General features: G+C 32.2%; 1 protein-coding gene across 1 annotated transcript; it reads left to right on the top strand.

Moving 5' to 3' along the window:
* Positions 1-423: 423 nt before the first annotated feature.
* Positions 424-3,029, top strand: LOC109603097 (anoctamin-5). Its single transcript, XM_020019553.2, has 4 exons — positions 424-1,205; positions 1,263-1,733; positions 1,783-2,452; positions 2,507-3,029. The coding sequence occupies exons 1-4, from the start codon at positions 472-474 to the stop codon at positions 2,933-2,935; spliced, it is 2,304 nt and encodes a 767-aa protein (XP_019875112.2). The 5' UTR covers positions 424-471; the 3' UTR covers positions 2,936-3,029.
* The last annotated feature ends 8,109 nt before the right edge of the window (positions 3,030-11,138 follow it).

The raw sequence follows: 11,138 nt of genomic DNA on the forward strand, positions 1-11,138 counted from the left end.
CTGGAAACAGTTAAATAACCTCCGAACCCAACTCACAGAGACTGCTTATTAAATCTATTTTGAAATCACCTCGCCAGTTTTGATATCATGTAACGACAGTTATTTAGTCGGCCATATAAAGTTTCCAGTTTCCTATGAAACTTCGGGGCGGCTCTGGAGTTGGCAGCACGGCCAGAGAGTACGTGACACCGCAAAGCGACTACAAATTTATTTCAAGCAACTATTAAAATACACATATGTAATAGCACTGCGAACGTAGATTACAGATACTTTGACGGACTCCGTTACACACTCGTGCGATCGAATCGGAAATTCATATTGCGAAACCTATTTATTCATATATTAACACGGAGCAAACTGTTTTGAAACCTAATACGTCCACAGTCAAGATCGTCCTTTTGTTGTGTCAACTGTCTGTCTGTCATAAGTAATGACAATTTTACTGATACATGCATAACAAGCACAGAAAAGATGACATTAATATATGATATTGTTAAAAGGGACACAGAGTCCGATTCATTTTTCAAAGACGGCATTAAAAAAGTTCACTATGTGATAGTAATTAGTCGAAAGGCCGCTCTAAACAATGAAGGTTTGATACATAAATTCATTAGAAGTCTCCAAATGGCAGGACTCGAATTTGAGCAATCATTTGGCAACACAATCCCCGTTATCTTTATTAAAATTCATCTGCCCAAACATGTAGAAGACACCATCTCTCAAAGTCTGCCAGAATGGGGTGTTACGAAAAATCACACCAGCAAATTTCTGGATTGGAAATATTTGAAACCTTTTGGAACACCTCTCCAAGACAGGATCCCATATGTAGATGGGGAAGAGGATTCGGCCAGCAAAATATACTTCATATGTGAATTATTAAGTGCTGTCAAATACGGCACGGAGGAAACTGAACGTGGAATTGAGTCTTTACTTGTTAAGGGACTGATAACAGCGATGTACCCACTTCACGATGGCAGACTACAGTACGACGACTGGGATTATGATGAGGACCTTAACGACAGAACTTTATTGGCGAAATATTGGGCAGACTTGTATTACTTTTATAAGTTTCAGCCCATTGACATGGTAAAAAAATACTTTGGGTTGGATATTGCTTTTTATTTTGCATTTATGGGGTTCTACTCATTCAGTCTTGTACCAAACGTTATAGTAGCATTGATTGTGACGTTCTTAAGTATTGCAAAGTAAGTTACTTATTAACTAACTAGGTCTGCGTATGATATATAATTAAATATCTTTAGCTATTTTATATACCAAAACGACGAAGTGGAAGGTCTTTTGTGCAAAGATCTAGGAATTAACTTATGCGGTTATTGTGTGGAGGATAAAAGAACATGCTACCAGTTCTTCCTGCACCATATTTGCAAATCATTGGCGATCAGTCTAATTCTAGACAACAACATAACCATAATTTATCCAATGTTCACTGCTTTATGGTCGATTATGGCAATGTCTTGGTGGGAACAACGAGAAGTGGAATTGATTCAACACTGGAATTTAACCGACGAGCGGATAATATTGACCGAGAGATTTACATTTCAGTTTCAAACAACATACAGGCATTTAGTACGATCACAACTTGTGATTTATAGACCTTGGTATAAAGTGGTTATAAAATTTATGGTTACCTGGATAGTGGTGGCCGTTTGTGCACTTGCAAGTATTGGTTGTGTCATCCTCAATGTGTGGTTAACAAATTATCTCAAAATTTGGTAAATTTTAATTAATGTTACTTTAAAATTCTAAAAGTATCATTTCCAGGTACATTTCTTTAACATATGATCCTGAAACCGGAGTGGCAGCTGAAACCTCATTCTTCTTCAACGTTTGGCTAATGGCAAATCAAGTTTTGATGGTGCGACTCTGTTTCGAGTTTTACAATTCAGTTACAGCTCGGCTTGTACAATTCCAAGATCATAGATATATGGAAGATCATTTTAAGTGGTTTTTGTATGTACGATACATGTTTGCTTTCTTAAATCACTATATATCCGTATTCTACATGGCATTCTTTAAAGATCTCTTCTATAACATACCATTTCCCTCCACATATGTGCCATCATTTCTTACATACATATCATACGAAAAATGTCAGCCTGCCAACTGTTTGGATGCCGTTGCAATTACTCTAATGTTCTTTTATATAATAATTCTTGTGCAGTTAGTGAATGACTACCGCCACTCTTATAATAAGAAACAACAAATGATGAAAATAGTCCTGCCTCAATATGAAAAAGAATTCAAATTAAACACTTCAACCAAATATAAGCAACAAATTGACTTTACGGAAATAATGATTCAACATGGATTTCTCACATTTTTCTCTGCAGCGAATTTATTCAGTTCGATGATGATACTTGTTATTTCCGTTTTAAGGATGCGTCTAAAAGCCTATAAACTCATGTATATTTTAAGGAGACCCCCACCGAGGGTAACAGATATATTTACTATATATGTCTTATTTATTTATAATTTGTTCTTTCAGATAAGATATAACGTTCAGTCTTGGAACAGGCTGATATCATATTCGACACTTTGTGGACTTTTGGTTAACGCACAAGTGATGCTTTTTACAACGGATTACTTTACTAGAATGTATTTTCGAGAAGACAGTATCTTCTTAACGTATATGAGACACTTGACGGTCTTTGAAAAGAAGACTAGATTTAATGAAAGCTCAATGACCACGTGTTTCTTTAGAGACTACCGTTACGATGGCGGAACAAAATTGGAATATAATCTAAACAGGGATTATTATAGAGTGTTTATAGCAAAGGCAATCGGTCTTATGGCCTTCGAAAGTATCTTCGTTGTGTTTATAGGGATCTTCAAGAAGTACGGTAAATTTTTCTATATACCTATGCAGAAAAAGAAAAAGCTAAAACGAACAAAGCCGGCCGAAACTCAGGTTTAATATTTATTTATTTATCTATTATATTTACAATGTTATACAATAAATTTATAAATAGAATTTTTATAAATAAATTATAAAAGTTAACTTGTGCAAATGTATCATTCGTTACAGGCAAACGGTTTCGGATGAATTGTGTAGGTAAGATCCAGACGGTCGCTCATAAATTAACTTTTATCGTATATCATTGTTGGCCCAACACCGGAAATCAACTCCTGCCGATCGGTCTATCCTCACAGCTCACCGTAACCAATATCGGGGCGAGAAATCCTGCCCGTTCATTTCCCCTGGGTGGCCGCTATGATCATCTTGCTTTACATTTACCGGGCGCCGCCCGATCTCCCCCTTATTGTGGTGGCGTACTACTCTCTAATATATTCTACTTAGACAAGGGATCTTATCAATACCGCCACAATATTGTGTAATATCCGTGAATCATTTTTGTCCACTCTCAAGACGCCTCAGTTGACAACAATGTTTGTATAGTGGCTATTTGCATAATGAGATGCTTACTGTGCAACTTCAAATATGATACTATGATATTGTTTATTCAGTATACTATACAATATTGTGATATGTAGTACAGTGTATCCCTCTTGTTGATAATCTGGCATGACTATCCCCTCTGGGTAGCAAACATGTCAAGTATTTATTCACAATATCTTGTCGAATTGTATTAGGTACTAAAAAATACTCACGGCGTCCACAACATATTTATTATGTAGTTAATAAAAATGTGTCTGAAAATTAAAATGTCATATTCAGAAGTTTTGTACATTCCTAATCTTAAAATTGCCTGGTCCTAATTGTAACCATCACCGCCAGGCAATGAGATAACATCGTCCAATATTTATCACGACTCCCTCAAAGACCACTCCGTCTGTGGCGTCCTTGAGTCGTGGCTTAGTCATCCCGATACCTGCACGTCCTGTCCGCCCTCATGAAAGTAGCACCCCACGTGGGCCTTTGTGTCCAGAAAATGCGAAACATGCATTACTGCCCGATATTTATTGCATAATCTCGTATGTACAGGGGGCAGGATTTGGTTGGTGATTAATGCTTTCGGGATTATATGAAATGCTGTTTCGGCCATAAACACATCACAAGGTTAGATTAAATTTCTTGCAATGCGCACATATTTATTGGCCGTGTAAAATGTCGTTGGATATTGATTTTGTGGTTATCAATTTTGTGATGTGTACATTTGTGTGCTTATTTAACGTGCCAAATTTGAGGTATGGGTAAGTGCTGTTTCAATAATGTGGTTATCGTTTCCTATTGACATAAACTTCTGTTGTTTTATTCCAATTATATACATTTTTATTACAAAAATAGTAAATATATAATGAGTTACGAGTTTTATTAACATTTAGTTTTTATTCACTTTGAAAGTTATTTGTTTGGAATCGGTTTTCAAAAGCTATTACTAAGATTCAAACAGCCTCGCTTTGCTGCGAGCAAATAATACGGCTTGGAATTTACCTTTGCATTGAAAGGACTCCTTAATATACCAAATACGAGTGAAACCAATCCAAAGCCCAAAGAGCCCCGACTTTATTCTTAAAATGATATTTTATTAAGAACCGTTTAATAAGTTTTTCGTTTATTTTCGTATTTCATTGATTTTAACCCTATATAACTTTCTTATTTTTATCCATTTGCACTGTTCAGTGTATTCAATTTTATTCGACATTTGACATAAAAATGAATGTGAAAAAAATTTGAAATATCCCTTTTATTTTGAAATTGTTACAACCTCAACAATGTAATTAAAAATTGATGTAAAAAATGAATTTGAAAAAATTTTATCGGAGACCATAAGCCCGTTTTATTGAATAAGTTTTATCGGAAATGGCCCGTTTTGCGCATTATATTGGCAATAAATTCTCGTGTCGTTTAAATAGCGGCACTTTATAATTTTCCGAATTAATTTCAATATTCAAAACTTTTATGTCGACAAATTGTTGCTGTCACGTCATAATACACTATTGTCCTGTAGACTGTAGAAGTTTCGCCCTCCAAGTTTCTAACCAAACAAAAACCACACAGTTTAGAACAATATGTTTAGAGAAATTATAATGTTTTGAAAGTTTCTCGCCCCCAAACAATTTCGTAGGTCAAAGCTCACTCTGATGCGGATAATTGAGGAGACTACATTATCCTCTGATCTTGGAAAGTGCGCGGGAGTGTTTGCGAACTAGTCAAAGTAAATACTAAGATCCTTTGGCGCAAATTCTGGGTGAATGCCATAAAATAAAATTTACGAGGCTACCATTTAATTAAACGACAATGAAAATCATAATGAACGCGGAACGTTTAGCGGAAATCCTGCCAACAACTTTCAAAACAGATGTTGTTTTATTGTTATGCATGAAACATCGCCTAATGTTATCCATATTCTAATTTACATGCTTTATATCGTTTAAACTCGGGCACACTATACCACATGGGATGCACACGAAAATTTTTAAATGTGCTTTCACATTTCATCAGATCCAAAATTTTCTCGTTGTTTACTCATGTCAGTTAAATTATTGTGTAGGGGACATCTATTATTTTGAAGCTTAATTAATCATTTTGAATTTGCCTGTGTTTTACAATACCCTTCTAAATACAGTGGTGAAGAGAAATAGCAGAAAATTTGTAAGATATTTTAGAAAAATTTAATTCATCTTTTGTCCAATTAATAAATAGAATATATTTCAATATTGTACACGTTTTTTGCTTTTTTGTCACACACTTAAAAACGACAGAGATATTACTTTAAACTCAATTTATTCTTCATAAGATTTATATTATTTTATTGAGCGGGAAGAGAAAACATTGCCCTTAGGGAAAGAGGGAAATAATAACATCGATTGAATAAAGAAAACTTGCAAGAATGTATTTCAGTAAAGAAAGAGTTGGTTTTCAAATATTCGACCAAAACTAAGTAATACATAATAAATTAGATACAATGGGGAAAGCACAACAAAACAGCAAATAAAAGAACTGCATAAAAGGTATTTCATATCGGAAAATAGCCGAAAACTTAAATTTCTCGAAGACAATTGTCGGAAATACAATAAAATATAAGCCCCAATAGAAAACGCGAGGACGAAAGGCCAAAATAACGCCGAATATTGAACGAATCATTACGAGATTTGTCAATAAAATTTCTTTTCCATCGCCAAAAAATATTAAAAATGAATTTACTTTGACCGTTTTCACATCGACTATTCTAAAATTGCTAATTAAGAATAATTTGAAAGCGAAAAGGCCAATGGGGGTCCTTTTTCTATCGAATCGAAACGTTATAGAACAGAGACCAAACGTAATTTGTTAGACCCCGATTGCAGAACTCAACATGTCTGAATCTCGTCGCAATTTACGACCAAAACAGTTAAAACACGGAGGACGATCTATTATGGTACGGGGATGCTTCTCCTTCTCCGAGTGTCTTACTGTAATGTGTTAAGTAGAACAATGTTGCTATATTCTGAGAACAATATTAGACTGAGATGGGTGTTTGAACAAGACAACGATCTACAAAATTCAGCTTTTAAGCTGGCCTGTTCAATAACCTGACCTATAGTCTATCAAGAACTTGTGGCACGTTGTGAAGATAGCTCTTCGAGGTAAAAGTGTCACGAATAAAAAAGCCCTCTGGTTCCCCAGAGAGACTTAGCAACTAAGTACTAAATAGATTAAAGGAATCCATTTAAACTTAAATATTTTTGACAATTCTGAAATTGACCCTATTTTATTTCCCATTAAAATTTAAAGAACTTTATAAATCAATTATGTTTCTTTTTTTTTTTCTTAAAGGATATTGCTATATTTTTTTCATTTTTGTGCATAAATGAATAATCCTTTCAGAACTATGTACTATATTGTTATTCATAAATTGTCGTTTATAAAACATTGAAAATAGTATCTTTCTTAGGTATTATGAACGTATCACAACAATTGTAAATTTGTTGAAAAAATTGTATATAATATATAGTAATGTTTTTGTGAGATTTTGCACAATTTATGGCAATCAAGCATACCACTAAAGTATTCTGTGTTTACCAATCTACATAAAAATCAAATTTATGTAAATCACTGATTGCGAAAACAAAACGGAGATAGTAAAGCTGCTGTTGTTGCTGGTTGTGCTGAAACTGTTGTTTAAATATTACTGCAGCCAATTTATTTGTTTTGTTTCCGATTTTCCGCTACATTTACATAAATTTTAATGTAAACTTTTCAATATGGTCGGGCATTGTAAATTCTCGACGCGTTGCGGTTATCGCAACGCCTAAACGTTTTACCTGATATAAATACTGTGAGTTTGGGTATTGTTACGTGGAATTGTTTCTCGCAATATAATAAAACAACACGTAGTAATACTGGTCGAACTAATGCATTTGCAAATTAAAACGTATTAATTCATATTTGTTCTATTTTGTCCAAGAATATTACAGTTTTGATTAATTTTCAATTACAAATGCTTTTCTATTATTAAGGACTGAAATTCTACAAGTTTTAAAATATTTGTTGTTGGTATTTATGGGATAAGATTAAGTGGAGCTCATCGAATAATTACAAGCACATGTTTCCCGCCGTTATCTAAAAACATCCTTTAAACTGTTCGACATTATTGATTGTCTCATCCTCCTCTTGCAACCGTTAACGGTACAAATCGTTCCGATCGACAATTAACTGAAACTTTTCAGTTTAAATGTGCCACTTTAATACTATCTGTTCTCGGAGACTATAAAAGCAAACAATCATCTAGATATCGGAGCGTAATGTGATTCGAACAATAACGTAACGTTGTACGCGTTTTAAGTGTAAATAATATCGATGGAATGGGTCCGTTAATGACGACAACGTTCCTCTTTTTTTAATAAAAAACTATGTGATATCAAACGAGACTTGTCAGAAACAATTATATTTATATATCGGGCAGTCTATGCCAAATGGACCACTTTGATATCCCACCCCTCGGATTTAGAATTATTTTACTAATTCAATAAAAAACATGCATATTTTAAAATTATATATTCATAGTAAGTAAAAGTAGTATAAGTATTAAGTGGAATTGAATAATTTTTTAATGTGATAGTAACTAGGTAAGTCCCATTAAAATGGGCCCTTTTAAATTACATTCGGCTTATTTAGTTTGCCAGCCTGTGTGATAAAGGCACAACAATAATATTTTTGAACAGCATAAACCTTAAATTAGAAGAAAGGTACGATCGACGTTTAAGAGGAAACAGTTTTTGTACAATATGGTTTTTACTGAATTATTTTGTCGTTTCAACATGATTTTTTTCTACTCTTATTCAATTCCTAGCTCTAAGAATTGAAGATTGTTGAACTCCCCAGGATGCCCCAACATTAATCCTTATTTTGTCACAATGAAAATTAATCAATTCCATTAAGTTTTCTCGATTGTCTGGATTGGATTGACATAGACTATAGTATTTAAATAGTTTCACAAAAAAATCTAAATTAATTTAGGTAAGGTGATATTATTATTTTTATTGTTGTTCACATATTTTGCGACACCCTCTATATAAAATTTTAAAGATTTGTACATTTTTAGATATATACGTATTTTTTTTAATATTTATTATGTGCCTATAAAAGTTTTTGACATTTTGTCAAAAATAAAAATTAAATGAAAATTATATTATACATTTTCGAAATCTGACAAATGTCTGTTTTCGCAGATATTTCAAAAACAATCAGAGATATAAAACGATTTTCGACATCATCAAGAAATCAATCAAGTTTTTCTCTATGTAGTCTATAAATAGACGTAACAGCTATAATTAAATATTTTGGGATATTTTGTATATTTCTTTAAATTTAAAAATTCAGTTCTTTATTTACTATTTAATTATTGTTACTCATTGTCAGTAAAAAAAACATCCGATTATTACATAACAAAAGTTCTATGGTAAAATTAAAAATCATATGAAAATATTCTCCCTTAAAAATATGTTTTTTAATTTTACCATAGAATTTTTATTATGTAACAATCATACGTTTTTATTTTTGACTGACAATTGTTACATAATAAAAATTCTATGGTAAAATTAAAAATTTTTAAGGAAGAAGATCTTCATTTTAAATGGACAATACTCTTATGTAAAAACGGATTAATTTAAAATTTAAATAAATAAAATTGAAATGCGGTCCTTTTCTACATAAATTTTATTTCTGCAATGAAGTATTTTAGTATTATTTAAAATACTCTTTACCCATAAGATTAAGTAAATCAAAACTGATTTGATTAAAGTTTGTATTTTTAGCATAGATTCTTTGCTGATTTTATCACTAAACAGCGGACAATAAAACAAAAAGGACTAATTGAAATAAAAAGCCAAAAATGACGGGCGTAAGTGGCTTGGCGGCAATAAATCAGACTTAATAGTGTTCGAGAGTAGGCTTGGCAAAACAAAAGCAAATCGCATTAGCAAATGGAGGGATAATGGTGGTTGTTCGGCAATTTCAATAAGTAAAACGAGAAAAAAGGGGGATTTAAAAACATTCCCTCCGATTTACGGACCATTGATGCACAAGGTGAATGTGACGGACCAAAATTACAATTAAATCAAAATGCAAATAACAGATCTAACGAGTTTTACGGAGAACTATAAATTATTTTAGATGGGTTACTGATTAAACGGAAATTGGCTTGGTGTATCTCGTATTGCATATGTACTTAGTGATTCTAATGTCGCAAGGATTTGCCCTATCTTGCACCATAGAACTAATGGTTGTAAGTTATAAACACATCCAAGTTTGTCCTGAATGCGGAATCGTTAGCTGTAAGCTATGGGCCATAAAATTAAAGTTTTCAAAGATATAAGGAAGATAAATTATAAAAGGAGTCATCAATCAAGCCCTTTAATATTGAAAACTCTTTAGAACCAAATAGACTTTTTCGGATAAATCTTATTAAACTGATTAAATTTTAATATGAGCAAGTACTAAGTACTTTACAAAATTATTAATCCTTGGTGGGTAGATCATCCTATTTGAGAGTTTCATTATTTTTATAATGACTTTATGTTCCAGCCATAAAAAAGTCTGTATTCCTCGCTTTGATTTATTATTCTGGTTTATGATCCTTCCATAGTAAATGAACGATTCTTTTTGTGCTCAAATCCTTTTTTTTTCTATGTGTGCCGCGTCAAGACGAATTAAATTTATGCACACGGAGTGACTGGCAAGATTTAGAAAATTTAATTGTACTTAAGTTTATGCCGTTATGCACAAAACATTTAATTATCATAACCAAATAAAATAACCCCAATTTTATGGAATAACCATGAAATTTCTAATTAGGAAAGTTGTTGGCGAAGTTCATTAATATAAGTATTTGTGCCGTAAAGACGCCTTTAAAACTCAGTAATTAAATAGAAGTCGAAGTTACAAAGTATAAATGTATATTCGGGGCATGCATTGAAGTCCAAACAGAAGCAATAAATAATTGGTTTTAATGTTTTGTGTAATAATCTGATGTTAAAATGCACTGAATGCATTACACACAAAAGTCCACGGGCAATATGCGGAATTCCTTAAAGAGTTTTCTTCCACTAGAGAAAAGATAAATTTAATCACGAGGCTCGCCTCTCGAACTTTTCAAACCGAAAATTTAATTACTCTCCTGAGTTGTGTTCTTTTCATACGCTAATCGTTTAATTAAAATTGTTATATAAATTCATTTAACTGTCGGTACAAAAGTTTCGGTCGAGTACGAACTGAAAACTGTTTTGAAATATATACAAGATTTAATTTTCCTCGAGTTACACGTAGAATTTTAAATTTATAAGATTATATATTATTTCAATATTGACAATTTCAAAAATACATGTTATTATCTTATGTACTTACAATGTACGATCTATATAATTATTTTTGAAAAACTATTGGACAATTAACTATTTTGGAGATAATCATGCTAATAATTTTAAAATTAGTGGTTTACAAAACTGTGGATATAAATAAACATTTTAGGAAATATTTATTGAAGTTATTTTTAATTTAAAATTAATGTTAGTTTTATTATTACTGCCTAAACACAAAAAATTATAAATATACATGGAGTCTCATTCTCAAATGATTCATCACATGAGGTTTGCAGAGAAGTAAAAGAGATATAATCTACAATATATTAATTATATTTTGAATCGTTTTTATATTTTTATTTGTTATTGAGATATTT

Source organism: Aethina tumida, chromosome 2 (genome assembly GCF_024364675.1).
Source record: "Aethina tumida isolate Nest 87 chromosome 2, icAetTumi1.1, whole genome shotgun sequence".
In the NCBI taxonomy this organism is placed as follows: Eukaryota; Metazoa; Arthropoda; class Insecta; order Coleoptera; family Nitidulidae; genus Aethina; species Aethina tumida.

Bases quoted from the DNA above. Each gene is read 5' to 3' on its own strand.
- LOC109603097 (XM_020019553.2), top strand. From the start codon at position 472: ATGACATTAATATATGATATTGTTAAAAGGGACACAGAGTCCGATTCA. The intron at 1,206-1,262 runs GTAAGTTACTTA...AAATATCTTTAG, and splicing joins ACGTTCTTAAGTATTGCAAA to CTATTTTATATACCAAAACG. The intron at 2,453-2,506 runs GTAACAGATATA...TTGTTCTTTCAG, and splicing joins TAAGGAGACCCCCACCGAGG to ATAAGATATAACGTTCAGTC.